This window comes from Pelodiscus sinensis, chromosome 19 (genome assembly GCF_052426305.1).
Source record: "Pelodiscus sinensis isolate ZL-2025 chromosome 19, ASM5242630v1, whole genome shotgun sequence".
Classification (NCBI taxonomy): domain Eukaryota; kingdom Metazoa; phylum Chordata; order Testudines; family Trionychidae; genus Pelodiscus; species Pelodiscus sinensis.
In genome coordinates this window covers 18,780,879-18,808,849 of record NC_143070.1, presented here as the reverse complement: position 1 = coordinate 18,808,849, position 27,971 = coordinate 18,780,879, and the positions used below count along the sequence as shown (strand labels likewise).

The following is a 27,971-nucleotide window of genomic DNA, read 5'->3' as shown; positions in this document are numbered from 1 at the left end:
TGCCAGTGGCAGCCGTGAGTCCCTCCTTCCAGGATTCCCCCGCCCCCCCAGAGGGAAGCCAGCACGTGCTTCCTCCAGGCCTGACTCCCCCCCCCCCACCCCGCGGTGCAGGGAACCCCCGTGCGTGCCTGCCCCGGGGCCAAATCCCCCTCCCACAGCGCAGCATGGCCTGGCCAACCCCCGCAGGTGCCTTCCCCGGGGCCAAACCCCCTCCTGCTGCGTGGACAAACCCCCACAGGAGCCTCCTCAGGCCAAACCCCGGGTCCGACCCCTGCTCCCGCGGCACAGGGAAATCCCTGCGCTTAACTCACCCCTCCCAGGGAAGCCACCAGACTCCTCCCCTAGAGCCAACACCGCCTCCCCCAGCACATGACAGAGTTGTGGGAGGGGAGCAGCCTGTGCACTTCCGGAGCCCCTCCCCTCAGGGTACGGCTACTCTACTGCTTTTTTTCAATCCTTCTGTTGGAAGAAATTTTTCTGATATTTGGCCCATCTACACTGGGCCAACTGTTGGAAACCCCCCTTCTTTTGGACGTCTCCTCATTCCTTGTGGAATGAGGAATATAGGGGCTGCCAAAAAAGTGTGTTTGCAGGAAAAACTCCTGGGGTGCGTCTAGACTAGTAAGATTTTGCGCAAAAGCAGCTGGTTACACTGGCTGCTTGACTTTGAGCAAGAGCACTGACTTTGTAACGTACAAAATCAGTGCTTCTTGCGCAAATACTTTCATGCTGCGGCTCGGGAAAAAGCCCTTTTGCGCAAGAACACTTGCTCAGGAGGGCCAGTGTAGCCAGGGAAGAATTGTTTTGCACAAAAAAGCCCCGATGGCTAAAATGGCGACTGGGGCTTTCTTGTGCAAAATCGTGTCTAGACTGGCCACGGATGCTTTTGCACAAAGGCACTTTTTTCCATTAAAAGTATTTCTGCAAAATCATGCCAGTCTAGATGCAGCCCTGCAGTCTAGCCACACCTTCACTGGGTTGAGACAGGTGGTGTGGGCTTTGGGGTGGGAATGAGGGATTTACGTGTAGGAAAGGGTGAGTGGTGCAAGCTCTGGAAGGGAATTGGGATGCAGGAGGAGGTGGAGAAGGGAATGCTGGATTGGGAAAGGGGCTCCAGGCTGCAGAGTGTTGGGGTCAGGTGGAAGGTTGGGGTGCTGAACAAGCCAGTCTTGTGGATGTGAAGGTGCAGGAGTTTGGATTGGAGTGTGAGGGGCTCAGAGCAGGGAGGTTGGGCGTATGACGGGCTCAGAGCACAGAGATTTGCATGGGCACCATACCACAGAGTGTGAATGGTGCAAGAGCGTTGTGGCAGAAGACTGAGGATGTGGGGGTACAGGAGTTTGGGGATGAGAGGCTCAGGATAGGGGGTTCCAGTGTATGATAGGCTCAGATTTGCGGTTGGGGTGCAGGGTACAGGAATGCTGTGGGGTGAGGGTTTGGCCTGTCCACAACCTTACAATTGTAGACAGGCCAAGCTGAACAGCTCACTAGTCCCTTGATGGCTCCAAAGGCTGTCAAAGGAGCCACCAAAGAGTCTCTTGCTGATTGCTTGCTACAGACTTCCACTCAGCCTTCATAGCAATCAAGGGACTAGTGGTCTGTTCAGCTTGGCCTGTCCACAACTGTCAGGGTATGTGTCATCCAAGTGGTTGGCATCCCAGAGGAGGAGCAGAAGAATCCACCAGCACAGTGGGTATGCTTTGCATGCAAATGGACCTCTGATTAAAATGGGCAGAAATGTGGCATTTTGCTCTTTGTGGCTCCCCTTTCTGCCCTGGTAGGGGCTCCTCCTTTTGCCATTGGCATATACCTGACATTCCCTTTATCCCCCAGCATGACAGAATGCCCACTGGCGTAAGCCTGGGCAAACTGGAGGTTTCAGGCCTGTCACCTCATGAGGCTTGTGCCTTGGCCTCCTCTGCCCTTGGAGGCTAGCTCTTCCAGCTTCCTGTGTGCTGTTTGGCAAAGGAAGGAGTAAGGCAGGAATGGGGGGAAAGAAGGAAGTTACGCTGAGGCAGTCATCTCAGGCTTAAGCCCCAGCTCCAGCACAAAACCTTCAGCCAGTCACGTGCCTCCCACCGCACAAGCTCAAAGGGAGAAACATTCCCATGTTTCATCCCCCAACCCAGGGGCCAATGAAATGTTGCTAGGTGGTCTCAGGAATAAATCAAAGGACTGATAAAACAAGAGATTTTTTTTTAATTAAATTTTAAGGAAACACACACACGACTCATAGTGATGCCTAGTAGATCACCATAGGAACGGGTAGTAGGTCACTAATTCAGTTTGTTTTAGAAATTACTTTTATCAAATCATTTTAGTTATAAGAATGTTTAGGCTGTGTCTAGACTGGCTAGTTTTTCCGCAAAATCAGCTGCTTTTGTGGAAAAACTTGCCAGCTGTCTACACTGGCCGCTTGAATTTCCGCAAGAACACTGACGATCTCATGTAAGATCGTCAAGTGTTTTTGTGGAAATACTATGCTGCTCCCATTTAGGCAAAAGTCCTTTTGCGCAAAAGGGCCAGTGTAGACAGCCCAGATTTGTTTTCCGCAAAAAAGCCCGGATCACGAAAGTGATTTTGCGGAAAAGCGTCCATGCCAATCTAGATACTCTTTTCCGAAAATGCTTTTAACAGAAAACTTTTTTGTTAAAATCATTTCTGGAAAATCATGCCAGTCTAGACGTAGCCTTATACATTAGAGACGCTTAAAACCAAGCTGAGCTGTCTAAACATTCTTATGGTATATTAATGTTTTGCGCCATTGTGATTAGCAAAACTGGAAAAATGCAGTTATTTGGCCAAAATAAGTCTGCTTCAGAGATAAAATGTGCTATTTATTATGTATTTTGATGTGCTGAATTCAAATATGACAAGTAAAACAACTGATTGGCTACTGTTTCAAAGATATTTAAGTTTTTACATTTTATGTCTATGTATATTGTGTAGATAGAGTTTTAATCATAAATTGTAAACCTAGGTCTTTTCATGTGTTTATGGTTGCTTTACATGATAATATTTCACCCGGCCTGTTTATGTAGCACTTTAAAAATCAGCAAAAGGGTTATATAAATAAAATTTATTATGAAACAAAAGGCAAAAAACTATTATGTACATAGTTTAGTCCTATTCAGTGTCTACTTGGCACTTCTCGGCTTGTCTCTTGTATTCATTAAATGGAGCATCTCTTGTCACTGTCCAGCAATAGTCTGCAAGCATTGATGGGCTCCATTTGCCCTGATAGCGTTTCTCCATTGTTGCAATATCCTGGTGAAATCGCTTGCCGTGCTCGTCGCTCACTGCTCCGCAGTTCGGTGGAAAAAAATCTAGATGAGAGTGCAAAAAATGTATCTTCAGTGACATGTTGCAACCAAGGCTTTTATATGCCTTGAGGAGGTTTTCCACCAACAACCTGTAGTTGTCTGCCCTGTTGTTTCCGAGAAAATGTATTGCCACTAACTGGAAGGCTTTCCATGCTGTCTTTTCCTTGCCACGCAGCACATGGTCAAATGCATCATCTTGGAGAAGTTCACGAATCTGAGGACCAACAAAGACACGTTCCTTTATCTCAGCTTCGCTTAACCTTGGAAATTTTCCATGGAGGTACTTGAAAGCTGCTTGTGTTTTGTCCATGGCCTTGACAAAGTTCTTCATCAGACCCAGCTTGATGTGTAAGGGTGGTAACAAAATCTTCCTTGATTCAACAAGTGGTGGATGCTGAACACTTTTCCTCCCAGGCTCCAATGACTGTCGGAGTGGCCAATCTATCTTGATGTAGTGGGAATCTCTTGCACGACTATCCCATTCATAGAGAAAACAGCAGTACTTTGTGTATCCAGTCTGCAGACCAACCAAGAGAGCAACAACCTTCAAATCGCCACAAAGCTGCCACTGATGTTGGTCATAGTTAATGCACCTCAAAAGTTGTTTCATGTTGTCATAGGTTTCTTTCATATGGACTGCATGACCAACTGGAATTGATGGCAAAACATTGCCATTATGCAGCAAAACAGCTTTAAGACTCGTCTTCGATGAATCAATGAACAGTCTCCACTCATCTGGATCGTGAACGATGTTGCGGGCTGCCATCACACCATCGACGTTGTTGCAGGCTACAAGATCACCTTCCAAGAAGAAGAATAGGACAAGATCCTTTTGACGGTCACAGAACATGGAAACCCTAACATCTTCTGCCAGGAGATTCCACTGCTGTAGTCTGGAGCCCAACAGCTCTGACTTACTCTTGGGTAGTTCGAAATCCCTGACAAGGTCATTCAGTTCACCTTGTGTTATGAGGTGTGGTTCAGAGGAAGCGGATGGGAGAAAATGTGGGTCCTGTGACATTGATGGTTCAGGACCAGAAGTTTCATCCTCTTCCTTGTCTGACTCAAGTGAGAATGATTCTGGTGCATCAGGAACCAGCAGTCCTTCTCCGTGGGGTACTGGGCGTATAGCTGATGGAATGTTTGAACAATGCACAGTCCACTTTTTCTTCTTTGACACCTTTCCCAACTGGAGGCACCATACAGAAGTAACAATTGTTGGTATGATCTGTTGGCTCTCTCCAAATCATTGGCACTGCAAAAAGCATAGATTTCCTTTTCCTGTTCAACCACTGGTGAAGATTTGTTGCACAAGTGTTGCAGCATATGTGTGGGGCCCACCTCTTGTCCTGATCTCCAATTTTGCAGCCAAAATAAAGGTGATAGGCTTTCTTAACCATAGTGGTTATATTGCTCTTTTGTGATGCAAAAGTCACTTCACCACAAACATAGAAGTTATCTGTACTGTTCACACAAGTACGAGGCATCTCTGCTCACTTTGGCTAAACAGAAACGTGTCCCTTTGCAAAATCAAACACTGACAAATAAGAGAGCACGACACTGTATGATTTCTAGAGCTGATATAGGGCAATTTGTTCAGCAGAGTGATGTAAGCTTCATTATGATTGCATGATCCATGACTTCTAGGAATAACATGATGCAATTCATATCATGTATGATGAAATACCAGCTTCAGATTGCATCATTCATTGTTTTGCCTAAAAAGCAAGTACTGTCCAAACCCAGTCATAGATTTATTCATAGATCCAGTCAAAGATGTATTTTAGTCATTTCTGGTTTAAATTGAAATCCCTTCCCTTTATAACTCACTTATCCTCCACCATTCGCAAGTCAAGGCTCATATATACTGACCCAATTGCATATCTTGAAAACTAGAGCCAATCAACAATTTTAAGCATCATTTTCGTTCTCAGTGACCCAGAATTAGTAAAGTTTGACTACATTTATTTCAGAAGCATTTTGGCTGTAGAGCAGTGATATTAGTCCTAGCTATGCAATATTTGGCTTTCAGCTACCAATGGCCGGAGATATAAAATAGCTAACTGAAGCAATGTCAGGTTTAATTCTCCCACACAACCATGACAGCTTCCATTGCTTAACAGCCTTTAGTGAGAGACCTTGTCAAAAGCTTTTTTATTTGGTCAACGAAAATGTTCCCAGGGGTTGCACGGGGAAAAAGGTTGTGCACCACTGCACTGGATCATAGTTGTCCATATTTATTGCCACCCCGTGCTCAAAAAATCTTAATAGATTGTTGAGCCATGATTTCTCATTAGAGAGCATTGTTGATTTCTCTAAAAAAAAATGCATCTCTGTGTGTGGTAATTTTGTACTTCATTATGGTTTCAACCCATTTCCCTGGTATTGAAGGTAGACTCCCTCCCCCCCCCCCCTCCAGGTAATGCTTGGGATCACCCCTGGATTCTTTTTAAAACATGTTTGCTATCCTCTAGTCAGCTGTTGCAGAAACTTAAAGGACAGGCTCCATACTACACTCAGGAGGGCACTGTAGGCACCCAGGCCCTTGGCTGTCCCCCAAACCCCACTGCAATTCATAAGCCACAGGAAGGCAGGCAGGGGACAATCTGGCAGGCCTGACCAGAGGCTGCTTCCCACTACACAAAACAGCCTGGGAGCGGGTGGAAGGAGATGGTTCCCTCCCAGCTTTGAGCCCGGGGGCTTGGGTGCTTACCCAGGCTACAGAAGCAGGCAGTTTAAAATCAGCACCCAGACAGTTTTTGTTACAATGGAGTCACATGTAAACCCGATCACCCATTCCAGCTTGTGTTTAGAAGAATTTTCCCCAACTTGCAGCAGTTGGAAAGCTGCATTACACTTCCCAGTTCTAGCACTTTTTGGAATAAAGGCCTTTTTCATCATTGAATATTAGAACTGGAAGGAACCTCAAAAGGTCAAGTCTAGTCTCCTGCCCTTATGGCAGGAACAAGCACCATCTAGATTAAGGGTAGGGAACCTTTTTTGCCTCGGGGGGCCACTAACCCACAGATATATCAGTTGGGAGCCACATAAAAGTGAGAAAAATTTTTTTCACATGCATGCACACAGAAAAATCCCAAAAACCCCCCTCAATGGTTTTTTTTTAATTTTTAATTCTTTTTACTTAGAATTTTAGTGTGATGGATAAGTTTGCTTTTCCTTGCCCAGCTGTGGCCACCCCGTCCTCCCTAAAGGCATCCCAAGCACGGAAGGGGGTTTCCCTTCCCTCTCACTACTGTGATTCTCCTTCTCCCAAAGCCTCCCTAATTGTTAAGAGGGCACTATTGGCAGCGTGTAATCACCCTATGCACGGAACAGACTGGTAGGGGTGGGAGGGAGTTGGCTCCACTGTGGCCTCCTCCATGCAGGGAAGGGACTTGGGAGCTTCCCTTCCCTCTGACTCTGGGGATGGATTTCACCCTCCCCCTTCCCTCTGGGCCCCCACATGCTGTTAGGGTAAAATCCTAAATAGTTAAATGTTTGGTTTGTAATGTTTGATATTATAGGATATCTCTGTTAAAATCAAAATGGAGGAACCACCATCCATTTTGTAAAACAAAATGAAAGACAAGCCACATGCCTTGGGTCTGTCAGACATGATTTTCCTACCTTTGACAGAAAACAGGTAAACAAGCTCCAGTTTGAACTGGATTTACCTCAGAAGTATATCATACAGGGTCTCCCTAGCAGGGGCAGACACTGCAGGATCTCCCACCTTAGAGGGCATAAAAGGCCAATAGCTAGTCAGTTCGGGGCTGCTCATCCTAGAGGCAGAGTGCACGACGTTTTCCTTACAGATCAGACTCCACAACAAGGCAGCTGCTGCAGCCATACAGAAGAGTTCACTGAAGACCATTGCTAGCCACCCTGACAACTATTTACCATTGGCAGGGAAGAGGACTATGAGGGCTCTCCTCAGTGTTCCTCTCTCAAAGCTCTCGGTGAGCTGTGAGATTTGAGGTTCTGAGCGACTGTCTGCAAACTTTCAAGGTTGCTATAAACTTTTGTTATTATACTTACCATACTAATTGGACTCGGCCAAAATTTTGCTTTTCCTTGTGGGTTTTGGGGAATTGATTACTGTACCATTTATTGTTAACCATATTTGAATACTCCCTGAATCCCCAATTTTGTAAATTTACCCTTAATAAATCAGTCATTTGTTCGGTTTACTTAAACTGGGTCCTTTGATTAATTAAAACGTGACACCAGATGATAGACGCTGGCTGTCACAGGACTTGAACAGAGGGCTTAGTATTGTTAGGGGACCCCTCTGCTGCCTTATTATTTCTCCCACCTAACAATGCCTCCTTAACAGCTCCAGCCTCTTGGAGCTGGGCGGGGGGGCCACGGGAAGGATTGCAGCAAGCACAGAAACTCCAGAGCTTCTGCTTACTCAGGAGCCAGCACATGGAGCTTTCCCTTCCTCTTCGAGTGGTCCCGTGGGTGCTCCACTCATGGTGTCGGGGTCATCCCGCACCGCAGCTCGGATGCTTTGTATAGCTGTTTCCAGCCAGGTGCACATGCGCAGGGTACAGCTCGCACTGTGCGCTCTTTGATCTTTGCGTGCACCTGGCTTTCCTGTCAGTTCCTCTTAACCGTCCCTGAACGCAGAAGGAGCTTCTGATCTCTCTCCTCACAGTAGTTCTCCTTCCCTCAGGGAACCTGTAGTTAGTTAATTAATTGTATATAGTTAGAATAGTGATAGAAATGTAGCCGTGTTAGTCTGGGGTAGTTGAAGCAAAATGCAGGACAATGTAGCACTTATATAGTTAGAGTTCTTTTGTTGTCGTTTGATCTTATCTACTACAAAAAAAAAAGAGAAAAAAGCAAGCCTCAACACCTCCTTAAAGCCCTGGCTTACAGTGGCTCCCTGCTGTTACCAACTGCGGATAAGGTGTTTTTTTTTTTTTTTAAATAAAAACACACCTCTCAGAAGGAAGCTGACACACAACCATGCCTGGATCTCCAGGCTTTAAGAAATGTAGCCTCTGCAGTGAGCCAATGCCTACTTCAGATGGGCATTCGCTCTGTATACGTTGCCTGGGAGAGCGCCAGGCTGCAGGCCATGACGGCAGTTGACCTGAGCGGTTGCAGGTTCCATCCCACTTCCATCAGGAGCGGCAATTTTTTCTTCATGAGCCGCAGGCAGGTCGCTAGCCGTGGGTTGCCTGCTGCTGCTCTAAGGAGACCAGTATCATAGGGCTGTCATTCTCCACGTGGGAATTGAGGCAGGGGAAGGTTGGCTTCAGAGGCCAGATTCAATAGTCTCAGATACTTAAACCATTTTCCCTTCACCCATCCCTTCTAGGTACCTTTGAACTCCCTCAGAGTCTCTGACAGCGCAATCATTTTCTGAGAGAAACCCCTGACTTGTTCTTTCAGTTCAAGAGAAATCTCTTCTGGCAGCTGGAACTTCCCTGTCTCACACCTTTACAGAAACAATTTCATGTGACTGTATTTAATTGACTGATGATAAGTTCTTGCTAGTGAGTCTCAGCTCTAACAGGCATGCAGTTACAATTCCTCCATTTCTCCCAGCCTGAGAACAGGGGCCACAGAGTTCCTGCCTATGCAATGTTCCCCTGAAAGGTCCCATTACTGTTCTTCACCTCTGGTCCAGAGACACCGGCTGGTGGATGAAAGGGGAATTGAGTTTCCACAGCCAACTCACTCCTTGGCCTCCAGGCGCTGAGGGATAGGAGGTTCCCAGGTGAAGGGCTGTAGGAATCTGCCCAATAGGAACTAGACTAAGACACCAACTGCCCTCTCCCCAGCTCATTCTACACAGGTCTCCAAACATCCATTGGGTGGAACAGTCTCTTATTCCCTGCTGCCCTGGTTTGAATGGCGCCCAGGAGTGACAGGCCCATGTTCCATCCCCACAGTCCTGAGGCAGCCAGTCCCCAGGGAGGTTACAGCTCCAGGAAATACTTGAGGTCAGACTGTGTCTCTGAATGGAGAATTCCAGAGTCTTCTGTGCAAGGGTGAGACCCTCAGAATTAAATGACTCAGATTTGTATCCAACATCTGGCTGCAGAGCCCTCGGGAGATGTGATGCCAATGTCAGCTCCAAGCTCTTTTCCTGCGCTGTGCAGTAGGAGGGTGAGTGAGAGCCACATATCTGCTCAAGGTCCTTCTGACATCCTAGAGGGGAGAGCGAAAAAAGAATCTCAGTCCCATCGCACACACACAGGGGACAGGGAAGGGATTTTGCAAACATGGGGCTTTCCATCTTGGATATCTCTGTTCCTGTAACTCTGCAAAGCACAACAGTCACTCACATGTCAGCAATGCACACACCGAGTTACACCCAAATCTCACTGCTGGACCCAGTGCTTGTGATCAGGACTGTAACAAAGGTGGGGCAAGCGAAGTACTCGCCTCATGCACATCATAAATTGGCGCGCAAAGACACAGGAAGTAAAAATAATAAGCCACAAAAGTAAAAAAGGCCAACGGGTGCTAACCTAAGGAGACCAGGGCGCATAAATAATATTTTGCCCCAGGCGCAAAAATACCTAGTTCAGGCACTGCTTGTGATTCAGGAGCCTCCCTTCCCCACGTGAGGAGCTGAAACTGAAATGGCAGCTAAGGGGTTGTCTACACATGGATCTAACCCAGCAATTCATGGTCATGGAGCAACTCACTATCCCACCTCCCAAGGCCACACAGGAGCCTGCCTCCAAACAGCCGTCCCACTGCTAGTCCATGCCGATTGATAGCCACAGGCACCTACCAGATACTCCTGGCTTCTCGTCTCTTCCGTTGCTTTCCCTCCCAGCAGCTTTTCTCTCTCTTCCCTCAGAGTCTTCAAATGAGCCTGAATTTTTCCCTGAAGAAATAGAAATGAATTGAGAGGTTTTACTTTCAGGGCTGAAAGGGGTGTTGATCAGGGCCTTTTTCCACCAACAAACAAGACTGATTCTAATCACTGTGACATCAGGGCCTTTGAGATGAAATCTTATTAATGGAGAGTGGGTGTGTATTGGAATCTGACATGTTACTAATTCAGGTTCACGTACTTTAGTGATTCCAGAGAGATTTCAACCATCACCAAACTTCACTTGGTATTTGCGAATGGATTAACGGGGCTGTGCACAACAGGACACTGGAGTCACAAGGGGGTGAATCAATAAACCCGTGCTGCAGAAGGTTTAAAAAAATGACAAATTCCAGAGGCCACGAGGGTGTAAATATGGGCTGGGATTTCAGCCCTGAAGCCCTGGGGGCTGCACTGGTTGGACAGAGCTGGTTTCAGCACCAAGACAAACCCCATTAACATTAGAAGCCCATTTGTGCGGTTTGAACTGCACAGTCCCAGTTTGGGCTCTGTCCCTGCCCTCTAGGGAGATCTGGTCATGGCTTTCTCTGGTGAAAAAGAGACAGGAGGAGACTGAGGCTGCAGCAAGACACCTGTGAGGGTGGGGGGCAGGAGGGGGCGGCACCTCCACCCCGAAGGATGTAGATGGGGATGGTCTGACAAAGGCAGGGACAGGCCCACAGAGGCCGACCAATACAGGTGCGAGAAGGCCTCGGCAGGCAGATGTGGGGGTATTCTGTGTTCCGGGGATGGGTCAGTGACCCCCTTCATTAGACATGCAGATTTGTATAAGGAATGATGGGAGGTTGCCCAGCACTGTCCTAACCCCTGTCAGTGACGACACCCTCTGGGCAGGTACCCACTGCCCCAGTCCCAGATACAGCTCCCGGAAGCAGTGCACTGTGCAGGGCAGGGTTTGTCCCTAGCAGTGGTCTCTGCAGGGTCCCTAAGGGCTACTGTGATGCAAAGAAAAATAATCAATTCTATGAAACACTCTTCCATTAAAAACAAGAGACTGTAATTTCCCCATCTCCAGTCACACAGACCAGCCTGCAATTCTTGTGATTACACCTCATTGATTGTTAGCACCTTCCCTTGTGTAACAAGTTCCCTCATTTCCCCAGTGGGGGCTGCATTTGAAAAGGGTTCAGAATCTCAGAGAAAACTTGCCCACATCCAGTATTTTTAAAGACTTGATATTTTGCCTCTCTTGCCGCCTGGGCAGAGCATGTAATGTGTTACATTATTTCCCATACCATGAATGCTGTACAGAGCTGACTGATGAGTCACACCTGTGCTAGGTAACAGTCAGTGAAATTAGCCTTAATTAAAATCCAAAATTATTACCCAGTAGACAGGGCAGCAGTTCCCTACCTTGTACTGCTGGATAGCTTCCTGTATGGGAAGCACCCTATGCATGCGGTGTACCTGGGACCTGTCACACAACACACACATGGGGGCTTGATCCTCCTCACAAAACAACTTCAGCGCCTTCTGGTGCTTCTCACACACCCTACTTTCTCCTGCTCCTTTTGCTGCTTGCAAACTCAGCTGCTTGGCTAGTTCTACCACCATTGTCAGCTGCCTGCTGGGCTGGAGGGGTCCCTGCACTGCAGGCAGGAGGTGGCTGGGCTAGGTCCTTCCCAGCACCGGCTGATGCAGGTCTGGCAGAAATTGTGTCCACAGTCTGTGATCACCGGGTCCTTAAAATACTCCAAGCAGACGGGAGGTGTTGCTTCCTTCTGGAGACTTTCCATGGGGCTCTCTGTGGCCATGGCTCCCTCTGGGCTGGGGAACAAGGGTGAGTTTCGATTTCCTGGCCCGCCTCCAGCAACAACTGGCTGTTCCCCTTCCAGGAGCTGACTAGGTCCGTTTGCTAGATTGGAAAATAATAAGAGGACACATTTCAGCCCTGGAGGCTTTGGAGAAAAATTAATATTAGAGTATTTGATATGTATCCAGTTACACACTCCCAGTTGCACATTTTTTATGGTTTTCAACTTTCACAGTTGTGGGAAATTAAAGGGGGAAAATCAGGCAATATTTGGACCAAACAATAATTATTCAATGACAGTAGACAGTGATATTCAACACTAAGAAGTTCTCAGACAGGCTCGTTCTCTCTGTGCCTGTGTGTAACTTTCAGTTATTACGAATGGAAATATTTTTTCAGCAGTTTGAGTGTACAGTGAAATTGCAATTTGTCTACTAATAAAAGTCTGCTCCCTCCAAATCCAGTGAGATTAAATTCACAGGCCAAAAACTTATTGCAGCTGGAATCGATGTTTCAAAGGCCTGATGCTGACATGCTCTTTCTAAAGTAGCCTGAGCATCAAAAGCCTTGCCAACATTAATGACTGTTCGAGTCTCATGAATATAGGAATGGCCAGGCTGGATCAGACTAAAGGTCCATTTAGCCCAGTATCCTGCCTGCCAACAGTTGCCAATACCAGGTGCCTGAGAATGAACAGAACAGGGAATCAAGAGATCCCTCTTCTGTTGCCCATTCCCAGCTTCTGGCAAACAGAGGCCTGGGACACTTTGCAGGATATTTGGGGTGTCTGTTAAAGCACCCATGTGATAGAGAGATATGGGCAGGTTCGTAGGGGTTGCCTGCCTAGGGCAATGAGCTGGTGCCTCCCCAAGCACACGCAGCATCTGTCTGATAAACAGCGGTAAGAAGTTCTATGAGCCCCTGGGGCCCACGCTCCAGGAAAACGCCTGGGCTGGGGCCCTGTTCCAGCCAAGTTCAGGGCTGGGTCTCTCCCTCGAGCCCCACCTGCTGCACCCTCCCCCTCTCATCTGCAGCTGTCACCCCCAGGTGAGTTACAATGGCCCAGCAACTCCAGCCATCGCCAGCCGCTCAGCAGGGCTAGAAAAGCTTCTGCAGCCCCATGGAGGGGAGGTTTCTTCTCACACGAACCCCCCTCCCCACTCCCAGGTGCTCTGTGGCCACTATGAGCTGCAGGGGTTGTGCCTGCAGGCAGCTGCACATGGAAACCCCCCCCCCCCACACACACACACCTGCAAACTGCTGCCAGGGGAGATGAGAACCAGGTAGCACCACACCCCCCCTCCTGCCCTACCCCCTCCTGCCCCCGCCCCATATCCCCTTCTGACCCCCCGCAGCGCCCCCCCCTCACGGGACGGAGGCTGCAGCCGCGGGGGGGGGGGGGGGACGGCTCAGCGTGGTGCTGCCGCTGCCCGGCCCTTCCCCCAGGGCGCGCCCCGCACCTGCAGCCTGGCACTGGCCGCTCACCGGAGTCACTGACCCGTTGCGCACGCGCAGTCTGACACTCGCCCCCCCCGCCCCGAGCGGGTTTCCAGCGCGTCCCCATCCACCCGCCAGTCGCTCCCTGCGCGCGGGCAGAGGGAGCCAGGGACACACCCAGCCCCTCCCGCCGCCGTGACCGTGAATTCGGAGGCAGCCGTTGGCGCCGTTACTCGCCGCGCGGCTGCTTCCGCTTCCGGGGCCGCGGGCCGGAAGCCTCGGAGGAGCCGGGATGAGGCGGCGCAGCGCCTGCGCGAGGGGGCGGGCAGGCGCGGGCGAGGCAGGTGAGGTCTCGCGAGGGGCGGGGGGTGTCTGTGGTGGGGGGGGGATTCAGGGCAGAGAATTGCTGGGGGGCTGGGTTCTTCCACGTGCGCGTGTGCACCACGATTGTGCACCTCTGGGTGCCCCCCCCCCGTGCACTAGTTCCTGACAAGTCGCACAAGTCCGAGTGCCCATCAGTGGTGCAATGTCGGGCTTCACAGACTCATTTCCGCACTTGTCATACAGGTGTGTGTCTCACCCCCCCCCCCCCCGCACTAGCCAGGAGCTCAGCCTGCAAACGTCAGGCAGGAGTGTGTTAAACTATCCGAATGGTTCCCTTGACTTCAGCTGATCTCTGCTCTGTTGCTTCATCCTGATGAGAGGGCCTTGGTCTGTGCTACAAATACATTGAGGAAGTTCCGGGCTTGAAATACAGGAGCTTCATTTTAGACACCTTACGTCCATATTCAGGCAGGTGAACATGCGCTTGGTTTATCAGAAATGTTGTGCACTCAGAGCAGAGTCCCACGATTGCAGGCGCAGTACTTTTGTTACTCAAGCCAGGTATTGAGAGAAATTAGTATGGATTTGGGATCTAACTTGTATGTACTGTTCCTGGAATATCTAGATGAGAGTTTCCCATAGGTCAGGACCCAAATATGGGTCATTATTACATTTCAAAAGGGTCACCAAGTGTCTCCCCAGGTGGCTCTGCCTCTCCCCCTCCCCGTTTTTGAATGGCCTTGGGTCACCTAGTCTTCCTGAATTGTCAAAATGAGTCCCCATCTGGAAAAAGTTGGGAACTGCTGATCTGGATTCAAGCATTTGCCCAAAATGGCAGTGTTTAGCATGTGTGTGCACAGGAAAAGTGTCTGGGGAGAATGGGGGCGTGGAAAGAATTAAAGCCCCTTCTGAAATCTCTCCAATTCCCCCTCTTATCCCAACAGGTTGCAGACCACCCATGTCTTACTCCAGCTTGGCCCACGGCCTGCAAAGCCAGGGAAAGGAAATGGCTGTGGCAGAGCCGGTGACATTCTCGGAGGTAGCTGTATATTTCTCTGAGGAGGAATGGGCTCTGCTGGACCCGGGTCAGAGAGCCCTCTACTGGGATGTGATGCAGGAGAATTATGAAGCTGTGAGCTGGCTAGGTAAGGATTCCTGTCTCCATGGGTATCAGAAACTGGGTGGGCGCTGGAGCAGTTGGGTTGGGTTTGGTTCAGGGTCCCTCATTGCCCCCTGCACTCCCAATGTCAGGTGTATCAGTCCCAATAATCCCTGCTTCTGTGTGAGCATGCCCCCTTCCAGGGGATGCAGGTCCAGAGACATAATGGTGCTGCTCTTCCCACAGCCAGGCTCTCAATGTCCATCTTGCCCATGTTGTTCCCTGGCCAGAGGTGTCAGTGAAAGGGCCCTGACAGGAACAGCAGTCACCAGAGATCTAGGGCTGGGTGCAGCTGCTGTTAGTGCCTGCAGAGTAGCCTTTATGCCATTGTGCTGAATCCCTGGAAGGAGGGTGTGGTTCTCAGAGTCCTTTCCTGCCTGTGACTGATGCTGATCTCTGCCAGTGAGAGGGGTTGGGTGCTGGAAGGGTATAAACTGTTCAGGAAGAACAAAGGCAGGGGAGACAAAGAGGAGGAGTTGTATTGTATGTAAGAGAGCAGTATGATTGCTCAGAGCTCCAGTTTATAGAGGGAGAAAAGCCTATTGAGAGTTTATAGGTTAAGTTTAGAGGTGGAAGCAACGGGTGATGTTGTGGTTGGTGTCTGCTGTAGACCGGCGGATCAGATGTGTGAGGTAAACGAGGCTTTCTTCAGACAGCTAAGAGAAGCTTCCAGATCATAGGCCCTGGTTTTCATGGGGGACTTTAATCATCCTGACATCTGTTGGGAGACCAATACAGCAGTACACAGCCAATCCAAGAAGCTTTTGGAGAATGTTGGGGAAAACTTCTTCGTACAAGTGCTGAAGTGCACGCAGGGGCCATGCACAGCTTAACGTGCTGCTCACAAGCAGGGAGGAACTAGTATGGGAAGTAGAGGAGGGTTACAACCTTGGAAGCAATGATCATGAGGTGTTAGATTTCAGGATCCTGACCAAAGGAAGACAGAAGAGCAGCAAAATACACACCCTGAACTTCAGAAAAGCAGACTTTGACTCCCTCAGAGAACTGTTGGGCAGGATTCCCTGGGTTGCTTACATGAAGGGGAAAGGAGTCCAGGAGAGCTGACAGTATTTTAAAGAAGCCTTATTGAAGGCACAGGAAGAAACCATCCCAATGTGCAGCAAGAAAATCAAATATGGTAGGCGACCAGATTGGCTTACAGGGGAAATCCTTGGTAAACTTAAACACAAAAGGAAGCTTACAATAAGTGGAAAATTGGACAGATGACTAGGGAAGAGTATAAATATATTGCTTGAGAATGCAGGGGAGTTATCAGGAAGGCAAAAGCGCAGTTGGAATTGTAGCTAGCAAGGGATGTGAATGGTAACAAGAAAGGTTTTTACAGGTATGTTAGCAATAAGAGGGTGATCAGAGAGAGCGTGGGGCCCTTACTGGATGAGAGAGGTAACCTAGAGACAGGTGATGTGGGAAAAGCTGAAGTACTCAATGCTTTCTTTGCTTTTGTCTCCACAGACAAAGTTAGCTCCCAGACTAATACAGTAGACAATGCAGTAGAGGAAGAAGGTGGACAGCCCTCGGTGGGGAAAGAACAAGTTAGGCACTATTTAAAAAAGCTAGACATACACAAATCCATGGGTCCGGATTTAATGCATCCAAGGGTACTGAGGGAGTTGGCAAATGTCATTGTGAAGCCTTTGGCCATTATCTTTGAAAACTCGTGAAGATTGGGAGAGATCTCAGGTGATTGGGAAAAGGCAAATGTAGTGCCCATCTTCAAAAAAGGGAAGAAGGACAGTCAAGGGAACTACAGACCAGTCATCCTTATCTCAGTCCCCAGAAAAATCATGGAGGGAATCCTCAAAGAATCCATTTTGAGGCACTTGGAAGAGGGGAAAGTGATCAGGAATAGTCGTCATGGATTCTCCAGGGGCAAGTTGTGCCTGACCAATCTGATTAGCTTCTATGATGAGGTAACTGGCTCTGTGGATATGGGAAAGTCAGTGGATGTGATATACCTTGACAAGCCAAGTTTTTTATATGGTCTCCCACAATATTCTTCCCAGCAAGTTAAGGGAGTGCGGATTGGATAAATGGACTGTAAGATGGATAGAAAGCTGGCTATAATGTCGGGCCCAACAGGTAGTGATCAACAGCTCGATGTCAGGTTGGCAGTTGGTTTCTACCGGCGTACCCAGGGATCTGTTCTAGGACCAGTTTTGCTCAACATTTTTATTAATGACTTGGATGAGGAGATGGACTGCATTGTCAGCAAATTTGTGGATCACGTTAAGCTAGGAGGAGAGGTAGATATGCTGGAGGGCAAGGAGAGGGTCCAGAGTGACCTAGACAGATTAGAGGATTGGGCCAAAAGAAATCTGAGGAGGTTCAACAAAGACAAGTACACTTGGGATTAAAGAATTCAAAGCATGGTTACAGGCTGGGGACCGAATCGCTAAGTAGCAGTTTTGCGGCAAAGGACCTGTGGATTATGATCGATGAGTCAACAGTGTGCCCTTGTAGCCAAAAAGGCTAATGGCATATTAGAATGCATTAGGAGGAGCATTGCCAGTAGATCTAGAGAAGTGATTATTCCCCTTTATTTGGCTCTGGTGAGGCCACACCTGAAACATTGTGTCCATTTCTTATAACGGGCTCCCCCTGCCCCACTATAGAAAGGATGTGGGCGCATTGGAGAGGGTCCAGTGGAGGGTGACCAAAATGATTAGGAGGCTGGAGTGTATGACCTATGAGGAGATACAGAAGGATTTGGATTTGTTTAGTCTGCAGAAGAGAAGAGTGAGGGGGGATTTGTTAGCAGCCTTCCATTTCCTGAAGGGAGGTTCCAAAGAGGATGGAGAGAGGCTGTTCACAGTAGTGGCGGATGGCAGAATAAGCAGCAATGGTCTCAAGTTACAGTGGGAGAGGTCTAGGTTGAACATTAGGAAAAGCTATTTCACTAGGAGGGTGGCAAAGTACTGGAATGGGTTACCTAGGGAGGTGGTGGAATCTCCATCCCTAGAGGTTTTTAAGTCTTGGCTTGACAAAGCCCTGGCTGGGTTGAATTAGTTAGGATTGTTCCTGCCTTGGGCAAGAGGTTATACTTGATGACCTACTGAGATCTCTTCCAGCTCTGTGATTCTATGATTCTGGGCTGAGGGAGAGGGATGAGGCAGTTCACGCTTTTTGAGTGTTCTGTGCAGGGTAGCTGCATAGTAGATATATGTGAGGAGAGCTCTTCTTGTATTTCAAGCACTACACTAGGGATACGTGTGTTCAATACCCTGCCCTGACACAGCCTTCCAGTGTGACTTTGGGCAAGTCAGTTATGTTAACTCAAACATTTGGACGCAACGTTCTCCAATAGTTGCCAGTGTATAACTATAAATTGATTATCAGCGTCACTGGCACACATGAGTAATAGGTGATGGCTCATTCTATGGGGATTGCCCTGATATTTCCAGAGGGTTGTCTTTGACTAAAGAACATTAACAACCTAAATACAGCAAAGTGAATTATGAGACACAGGATACATATAGTTACAATAGATGATACACAGAGGGTATGTTTACACTACCCCCCTAGTTCGAACTAGGGGGGGTAATGTAGTCATACGGAGTTGCAAATGAAGCCCGGGATTTGAATTTCCCGGGCTTCATTTGCATAAAGCAGGCCGGCGCCATTTTTAAATGCCGGCTAGTTCGGACCCCGTGCCGCTCTACTACACGTGGCACGGACTAGCTAGTTCGGATTAGGAAGCTTAATCCGAACTAGCTAGTCCGTGCCGCGTGTAGTCGCGCGGCACGGGGTCTGAACTAGCCGGCATTTAAAAATGGCGCCGGCCTGCTTTATGCAAATGAAGCCCGGGAAATTCAAATCCCGGGCTTCATTTGCAACTCCGTATGACTACATTACCCCCCCCCCCCCAGTTCGAACTAGGGGGGTAGTGTAGACATACCCAGAGATCTTTCATCTGCTGTATATGTGAAAGAGTTTGTCTGTCTGTGTGCTGTCTGTATGTCCAAGAACTCCTCTTAAAGTAGGCTAGAGCTAGGAACACCTAGTTTGATATGCAGCTTCCTTTTAACTAACTTAAAGCGAGGTCAGAATTTGGTTGTGCCAGGGAAATGGAATGTGTCTGGAACGGGATTGCGTCTCAGCAGAAAAGAGACAGAGTCATGAAGCAGGTGGAGGGGGCTGGAAGGAGTCTGAAGCATATTCTGGGTGTGATATAGCTACCAGGAATTCCTCTAGCTTAGGGATGTGTGGCCTCCAGGTTGCCTACATCTGGTCCCTGAGGCTCAATGCCCCCAGCATTGGGGAGCCTGCACTGGCACTCGAGATGCCCCCTCACCCCATTACCCTTGGGCCTGGAGCACTCAAAATCTAATAGTTTGGGTCCCCCTAGTCCAGCCACGGCCAACCCATGGCTTGTGAGCTGCATGCTGCTCTCCCCTCCCCTCTCCCAGGTGCGGCTTGTGAAGCCCCCCCTCGTGGCTTGTAAAGCCGCCCCCATGCCCCTGAAAATGGCCTTCTCCTCCCCAGCTCCCTGTGCTCACCGGGACAGGGGAGCTGTCTGGCGCGGCCATTAAAGATGGAGGATAAAAGATGGCATTGGCCGGCAGGACCAAACACGATCGGGGGCTTCTTTTAAAGGGGCAGTCTTTTGTTTGGTTTGGTTTGGTTCGACAAGTTTGTCCTAGCTCTTCATGCTGGAGCCACTGATATCTTGGCTCTTTGCCCAGAATGGGTTGGCCACCCCTGAAAAAGTGCATTTGGGCCAAAGAGCTGGGGAGGCTGAGCCTGCCAGCCAGGAGCTTTGTGGACACAATCCTTGGGGAGCTTGAGCTTTGCTGGGTCCTTTGTCTCCAACTTCTAGTGACCTGTTATGTGGCAGCTGCAATCTGAGCCATTCCTGTGGACCTTGGTATCAGACCTGCAAGTGCTCACTAGAGCTCACTTTCTCAGCAGTGTATTCTATCTTGCCCTGGGATGAGGGGATGGAACAGGTAGTGAGGGAGACATAGCTGTTCCCTAGAGAGTGCAGCAGAGCACTCAGCTCCACCAGAGAATATGCTTGGTCATTCCAGAATAAGGGGGGGGGGATGCACCTTTGCTGCAGGTGAGTATGTCCTGGGATCTTGTACCATCCAGAGCCTAGTCCCTGCAAGGTAGGGAAGGATTCTCCTCTTTGGGTGAGTGAATCAGATCCTGGCTCTGGAAGCAGTAATGGCATGGACCTTAAAGAACAAGACTGACAGTGGCTTAATTGCTTCTTGAGCAGGATTTCCAGTCTCCAAAGCTCATGTGATCTCTTGGGTAGAGCAAGGGGAGGAGCTGCAGATCCCAGATCTCCAGGGCTCTAAGGAAGGGGAGATCATCCATGATATCCACACAGGTGAACAATCAGCTAAACTGACTCAGAAACCAATTTCTGTGTCTTCATAGCAAATCTCACTTGTGCATTTTCAGCAAGTCTAACTGACACCTCATCCTGTGTTCAACTCCAGGCAGAGGGTGGGGGGAAAAGTTGGGTTCTCTGCTCTGTGGAAGGGATATGAGGAAGGACAATGAACTCAGTGCATGGTTATCTTACTTTTCAAGCCATTAGCTGGGTGTGTTTCCCCTTTTCTGTTTTCCTTTCACAGTTTTCCTTTCAGCTCTACACAGAGAATGACTCCTGTCTCTCTGTCCCAGCAGGTGATGGGATGGTGTGTGAGAACGAGGAAAGTCTTCAGCAGGAAGGACTGGAGCAAGTGGCTCCACATGGGATGTTATTGGGAAGATGTGATGGGCATGTTTCCCAAAGTTCTGAGCAAGGAGAGAACTGTGAGAGTCAAGGTAGCCCAGAAAGGCAGCAGGGAAACCATTCAGATGAAGGACAGAGTAAATCCAGTCACAGGAGCAGAGGAGTGGAAAGAAACAAAGAAACTGTTAATCAGAAATTTCCCTATCAAGAGGCACCATACACTTGTCGTGACTGTGGGAAAATCTTCCAACGGAGAGAAGGCCTAATTGTACACCAGAGAACCCACACAGGGGAGAAACCCTTCAACTGCTCAGACTGTGGGAAAAGCTTCAGTGAGAGTCCAAACCTTGCTAGACATATGAGAACCCACACAGGGGAGAAACCCTTCAACTGCTCAGACTGTGGGAAAAGCTTTCGTGTGAGCTCACACCTTGTTACACATAGGAGAACCCATACAGGAGAGAAACCATTTGGCTGCTCTCTCTGTGGAAAAAGCTTCAGTCGGCGGTCAAATCTTAATAGTCATCAAAGAACTCACACAGGAGAGAGACCCTTTAACTGCTCAGTGTGTGAGAAAAGCTTCTGTGGGCACTCAGCCCTGATTAATCATCAGAGAACACACACAGGGGAGATGCCCTTCAACTGCTCTGACTGTGGGAAAAGCTTCAGTCATCGCTCAAGTCTTCTTATTCATCAGAGAATCCACACAAGAGAGAAACCCTTTTACTGCTCTGACTGTGGGAAAAGCTTTAGTCAGAACATACACCTTATTCAGCATCAGAGAATCCACACAGGAGAGAAACCCTTTAGCTGCTCTGACTGTGGGAAAAGCTTCAGTCAGAGCTCAGACCTTGTTAGACATACGAGAATCCACACAGGGGAGAAACCTTTTGGCTGCTCTGAATGTGGGAAAAGCTTCAGTCGGAGATCAAATCTTATTACGCATCAGAAAACCCATGCAGGAGAAAAACCCTTCAACTGCTCTGAGTGTGGGAAAACCTTCAGTCGGCGCTCAAATCTTATTTTACATCAGAGAACTCACACAGTAGAGAAACCCTTCAACTGTTGTGAATGTGGGAAAAGGTTTTGTCGGCGTGCAAATCTTATTATACATCAGAGAACCCATACGGTAGAGAAACCCTTCAGCTGCTCTGACTGTGGGAAAAGCTTCAGTCAGCACTCAAGCCTTATTAAACATCAGATAACACATGTAAGAGAGACACCCAATAACTGCTCTGACTGGCAAAACCTGCTGTCAGTGCAGATCTTGTTACACAAAGGAAAATCCACACCAGGAAAATCCACACCAGAAAGAAACCTTCAGCTGCTCTGATTTGCAAAACCTTCTGTCAGAACACAAACCTCACTGAATATTGAAGACTCACCAGAAACAAGAAACACTATGACCAAATCCCCTTTAAGCTGTGTAGCAGTCTGTTAAGTTCCATGCAAGTGTTTAGGGCTGTCATGGGTAGAGATGCCTCTACCCACTGGTCTCAGTCCTGGCCCAGACCTATCGGCTACGTCTACACTGGCATGATTTTCCGAAAATGCTTTTAACGGAAACGTTTTCCGTTAAAAGCATTTTCGGAAAAATTGCGTCTAAATTGGCAGGATGCTTTTCCGCAAAAGCACTTTTTGCGGAAAAGCGTCCGTGGCCAATCTAGATGCGGTTTTCCGCCAAAAAAGCCCCAATAGCCATTTTCACGATCGGGGCTTTTTTGCGGAAAACAGTACTATGCTGTCTACACTGGCCCTTTTGTGCAAAAGTCTTTCAGGAAAAAGACTTTTGCCCGAACAGGAGCAGCATAGTATTTCTGGAAAAGCACTGGTGATTTTACAGGAGATCGTCAGTGCTTTTCCGGAAATTCAAGTGGCCAATGTAGACAGCTGGCAAGTTTTTCCGCAAAGTCTTATGATTTTACGGAAAAATTTGCCAGTCTAGACACAGCCCTAATGTCTGGGGGACAGTTGTTTATCCCTTGGCCCTGGCCCCCGAGCTACTATGGCAGGGAGAGGTGCTTCTCTCCCTTTTTCAGAACAGCACCTGAGCTTGGGGAGAGCTGGTGGGAGTCTTCTCTCCCCATTATAGCCCTTCAGTAGACTGCACCTCAAACTCCTCATCTTTGGAGCACCACAAAACCAACACTTCCAGTTGGAGCCTTCATACCCCTTGCTCTCCCATTCTGTCCCTAGCTCTACACCCCCTTCCTACAATTCAACCATATGAATGTTTGTTCTGTGCAGCAGTATGATGTGTAATGCTTTCTCTTTATTTTGGTGTCTGTAACATTCATTCTTTGTTGACGTGGGAAAAATTGGATGGTACACTATGTATAACGGCCCAGAATGTGAGAGAAGCTTGAGTGAACATTTACACCCTATTGCACATCAGACATTTCACACACGATTGAATCCCTATAACTGCTCTGACAGTAAGCAAAGATTCAATTGGAGCTGATACCTCATTGAACATCTGGCAGGAGAGAAGTGTGAGTGATGTGTGAACAGAAATAGCCTGTATAGTGTTCATATGTCCTATCACATTAGAGAACCCAAAGATGAGAGAGACTATTGTAATATAACAGGGTTTCTGGGAGCACTGGTGAGAAACTGGATTTATGCTTGCTAGAGGCTAACCTCAATAAACATCAAAGTATTTGCGTCTCTGGACTTCAGATGTTGCTGTTCTCTGCTCACATGAGAAGGATCAGGGAATGGGAGAGTCAAGGGAAAAGCCCTCTGACCAATTCCTGAGGACTCAATTCCTACCTTGTCATCATTTACGAAAGGTTCAAGGGTGTTCTCGTCTCACTGGATGCTTCCCTGACCCACTGGATTTGTCAAGAACAATAACGTGAAACCAACCTGACATCTTGCTTTGGCAGGGTAACAAGTCTTGTGGACAGGGGAGAAGCAGTAGATGTGGTTTATCTAGATTATAGGAAGGCATTTGATAGTCTTCCCTGACCACCTCATTAACAATCTAGACAAATACAACCTAAATCAGTGGTTCTCAAACTTTTGGTTCATAGCCCACCTTACCCAATGCAAACCTCTCCATCGACCATCAGCCAAGAACTCATGATGACAAAATATCTTCGCTTATCTCTAAATATCTTAAATACTAAATTATTCATATTAGGGTACAAGAGTAAAAAACATAAATATGTGGCTATAAAGGGTATATATAACTGGTAAGAAAGGAAATATTATTAATCAGATCATTTAAACAGATTAAGTGCTTTAACTTTCACATGTTAGTTTATGAAACTATTTTAAATGAAGTAAAATATTAATTTATATCCAAAACAAAAGATTTCAACGTTGTCTTTATGGCATGGATGGGGAACCCTTATTGGGAGAGGGGCCACTGACCCCACAGAAAAATCTGTCTGCAGCCATGCAAAAGTTAGAAGAAAAAAAGCCTAATAAAAACCCCTCAACAATGTGGACCCTGACTAAGATACTTCACTCCCCTCATGCTTGAGCCCCACGCGGGAGAGGGAAGGGAGGAAAGAGATTCAGGGCTTCTCACAGGCCAGATTAACTCTTCTGGGGTCCCAGAATTAGTAGAATTTGAGGGGCCCCCCTAGGATCTGAGGTGGGACCAAAAATGAAGAGTTCAATGTGCAGAAGTGGGCTGCTGGTAAGTCGGCTAGGTATTGGGGTGCAGGGTCTGGGGCAGGTGGTTGTGTACAGGAGCAGAGTGAGGGTGGAGGTCTGGGTGGGAGGTAGAGTGCAGGAGTGGTTGGATGGAAATTTGTGTGCAGAAGTGGGCTGGGAATGTGTGTTTGAATGGGCGGTATAGCACAGGAATCATAGAACTGGAAGAGACCTCAGAAGGTCATCAAGTCCAACCCCCTGTTCTAGGCAGGACCAATCCCAACTAAATCAACCCAGCCAGGGCTTTGTCAAGCCGTGACTTTGTAAACTTTCTTTTTGTGCTTAAGTTCACCAAGGATTTTCCCTGTAAGCCAATCCGGTCTCCTACCATGTTTGCCTCTCTTGCTACGTGTTGGGATGGTTTCTTTCTGTGCCTTCAATAAGGCTTCTTTAAAATACTGCCAGCTGTCCTGGACTCCTTTCCCCTTCATGTTAACATCCCAGGGGATTCTGCCCATCAGGTCTCTGAGGGAGTCAAAATCTGCTTTTTTGAAGTCCAAGGTGTGTATTTTACTACTCTCTTTTCTTCCTTTGGTCAGGATCCTGAAATCTACCATCTCATGATCACTGCTTCCCAGGTTGTAACCCACCTCTACTTCCCCTATTAGAGGAATGGACTGAAGTGGGGGTGTGATGGCGCATTGGGGAACTCCCCACCCTGCACCCCCGTCCACAGCCAGATATGACTCCACCAGCCAATAGAATGGAGAGGGTTTATTGCTGCTCCAAGATACAGCACAGCATAGGACTGATGCAGGCATAAGAGGATAGGCTGACAGCCCTAGTTCCCTAGGGGGAAAGGGTTACACTGGTTAGTCTGCTTTCTCCATGCTTCCCCACACTCACACTGCCCCCTCTCCAAGCCACACCCTTCCTTTGTTCAAGCCCCTTCCTGGTCAGATGAGAACTGGCTGGGCCATTGTCTGTGACATGAGGGCCCTCAAGGTGACCCCCCGCTGGGCAGTGCTTACAGACAGGCCAGTAGGAGTCATCCACAGCCCAAGCATAGCGACCAGTGAATGCCCAACCAGAGTGATCCTAGGGCTACTAGAGTAGACAGCCCTCCAACTACATCACATTGGGCATAAGCATCCAGTAGCCAAGTGGGGGAAGGCTTTGCCTTCAAACTACCAGGCATGGCCCCACACACACCACACCCTCAGAATGCCTGTTGTAGCAGTGTGTAGCTGCCTCCAGTGCCTGCCACTCCCAATGCTCCAACAGCTGGAGAGGCTGGAGCTGTATAGCCTCCTTCCTCCCCAGTGCTCCAGGACTGGGGTTGCACTGTGCGCCCTCCTCTTTCCCCTGATGCTCTGGGCCTGGGTCCATGCCCTATGCCCTCCTCCTGCTCCAGGGCTGGGAAAGTTGGGGACATGCCAACATGCACCCTTTCTTTCCCAGTGCTCCAGGGCTGGATCAAGCATTTGCCCACCCACTCTCCTCCCTGTAGTGGGGAGCACGAGTGTGTGGTGCACTGCCCGGCCTGTACATGCAGGTCGGGAAGAGGAAGGGCCTGAGCAGAAGGGGAAGAGATAGAGGTGGGACTGGGGGTTTGCCTCCCCCAGCCCTATCTTCACCACAGCCAATGGGTAGGGGTCTGGGCAGAAGGTGGGGTACAGCTGTAGGTGTGAGCTCTGGGGCTGCAGCAGGCAAGGAGTCTGGCAGAAGATTCCATTGGGTTGCTGGCTGGGCACCACCTATTTAAGCACCTCCCAGCCAGAGCCTTCCCACCCCTAGTCTAGGCCAAGATTCACTTATGTGGTCTGTTTTTTGTGAGATAAATTGTGTGATCATAAATTGGTTGTGCAGATACTGTGTTAGATAAACTTTTTGGGAAAGTGAACAGCACAGGTAACAGGCTAATCCAAGATTCAAACTGTTTGTTATTTGTGGATCTGCACCTCCTGCACCCCTAGGCTCCATCTACACTCTGAGAAGCAGTACAGACATGGAACCTCTTCAGGTCCAAGGTGAGTGCAGTTTTAGGCCCAGCTCCACTCCTATATAGGATCAATCCCCTCTCCCCAGTGAATTACCTGTGTAAGCTCCCTTTTAGCCTTAATAGGGAGAATTTATACACTGGTTGCCCTCCAGCTAACAATTATTTTCTATAAAACCCAGTGTAAATAAAAGCAATTTTATTAAGTACACGCAGTAGGATTTAAGAGGCAGTAAGTGAGCACTGGCAGAGCAAAGTAGATTAGAAATCAAAAGAAACAAAAGTGCTTAGCTAATTCTACACTGAAAGCTCAGAACAAACTTTTTCAAACTCACCCTAAACAAAATACTCTTTTCCAGCTGCCCCTCCAAACCAGGGCTATCTCTCCACTCTGGGGTCTTTGGCTCCTTCCTTCGGGTGCAGCCCAGCCAAAAGACCAAGGCCCTTGCTATCCTGTATTTTTTTTCAAGAATTGAGGCCACTCCCTACCAACCACTGCTCAGACTTAAGGACAAAAGAGATTCTTTAACAGTTGCTCATCAAGACAGCGAGAGTAACACCCTCAATGACTCTCATTTACACATTTAAAACTCACAAAGTATTCCCCGCTCCATGTGCCTAATTTTACACATAAAATACAAACTAAACACAACCAGCAGATCATGACATGAAGATTGATAGGTTACTTGAGCAAATTATTTCATAGGACTTTTGAGTTATGTATATTCATGTCCATAAATCCATTTCATAAAGCATAAGGGAGGGAGTCCATCACACCAGGATCACCTAATTCCAGGCAGGGCTGGCCTTAGCCATTTTGGCACCCCGGGCGTGTGGTGCCACCCCTGGGCGCAAGGCACATGTGTGGGCCTGCCCCCACCCCCAGGGTACGTGAGCCCGCCCCTAGCGTGCATGGCGCATGCGCAGCCCGGCCTTGGCTGCTGGCGCACAGCCTGGGACCCGTCCCTGGGGCACACGGCACATGCGCTGCCCAGCCCAGCCTGGTCACCGCTGCTGATGCATGCTGGGCATGCAGGGCCCCACGGCCGTCACGGGGAAGGCGCTGCTGGGCCGGTGCTGCGGGAGCCGGGCACGTGGTGCCTCATGGCAACTATAAGGGACACAGCATGCCCCTTACAGCTGCCGTCAAGACGCCCCCCAGCGGTTGGTGCCCCGGGCAGCTGGGGAACATGGGCATCAATCCCACTGCCTCTCACATGCAAAGCAAACGCTCTGCTACTTGAGTTAATTCTCCTGCCTGTACCAAGCTGTCCTGACCCACCCATCTCATTCCAGGGGCAACAGCTCAGGTGCGGGTTGTGTCCCACAGCTCTGGCTTGGGTTTCCATGGGGCTCAGGGAAGAATCCGACAGCCTTGTGCTCTGGCCTAAAATGGCCCAACTGTTCTCAGTCCCTGCAGCATGAGGTGAGAACCTTTCCCTGGATGTGCCTGCAGTTTGGTTCCCTGTTGAGTTGAATGGGTCCCTGGGTGGGGGCAAGACAACACCCATGGAAAAGCAGGGTGGGTGTGAGCTTTGCTGGGTGGGTTTTGTCTCCTTCTAAGGCAGGAAAACTAGAGATGCTCTTGCAGCGTTTGCGCTGATTGTCTAGTGAGCGAAAACATGTTCTTGGTGCCCTTTGATTGCCTGTTCTGCAAAAGGCAAATGGCTGAGGGGCTGTCTGCTGAGAAAAGCCCCCAAAAGGCGCAGGCTGGGTTCTGTAGTGCAGTGGGTGTCACATTTGCCTCACATGCAACAGGTCCTTGGCTAAAAGCCAGGCAGGCAAAGTGGAGACTATAACA

The 27,971-nt window shown here is 48.7% G+C and overlaps 2 protein-coding genes across 8 annotated transcripts; one reads left to right on the top strand and one right to left on the bottom strand.

The window, feature by feature from the left end:
* Nucleotides 1–131: 131 nt before the first annotated feature.
* On the bottom strand, nt 132–13,640 carry LOC102451021 (zinc finger protein RFP-like). 5 transcript variants are annotated; one of them, XM_089771159.1, is made up of 5 exons: nt 13,553–13,640; nt 11,539–12,040; nt 10,081–10,176; nt 8,271–9,488; nt 132–8,006 (listed from the first exon to the last, which is right to left on the bottom strand). In XM_089771159.1, exon 5 carries the CDS (start codon nt 4,342–4,344, stop codon nt 3,127–3,129), a length of 1,218 nt encoding a protein of 405 aa, XP_089627285.1. In that variant the 5' UTR covers nt 4,345–8,006; nt 8,271–9,488; nt 10,081–10,176; nt 11,539–12,040; nt 13,553–13,640; the 3' UTR covers nt 132–3,126. The 5 variants fall into 5 exon arrangements, with proteins under 5 accessions (XP_089627285.1, XP_089627283.1, XP_075769818.2 ...); XM_089771157.1 differs by having other exon boundaries at nt 13,437–13,582; XM_075913703.2 differs by having other exon boundaries at nt 13,424–13,567.
* On the top strand, nt 13,605–26,140 carry LOC106731903 (uncharacterized). Of its 3 annotated transcripts, XM_089771063.1 has the most exons (4): nt 13,605–13,719; nt 14,644–14,844; nt 20,098–20,214; nt 20,517–26,140. In XM_089771063.1, the coding sequence occupies exons 1-4, from the start codon at nt 13,668–13,670 to the stop codon at nt 21,896–21,898; spliced, it is 1,752 nt and encodes a 583-aa protein (XP_089627189.1). In that variant the 5' UTR covers nt 13,605–13,667; the 3' UTR covers nt 21,899–26,140. The 3 variants fall into 3 exon arrangements, with proteins under 3 accessions (XP_089627189.1, XP_075769736.2, XP_075769735.2); XM_075913621.2 differs by lacking the exon at nt 20,098–20,214; XM_075913620.2 differs by lacking the exon at nt 20,098–20,214 and having other exon boundaries at nt 20,514–26,140.
* The last annotated feature ends 1,831 nt before the right edge of the window (nt 26,141–27,971 follow it).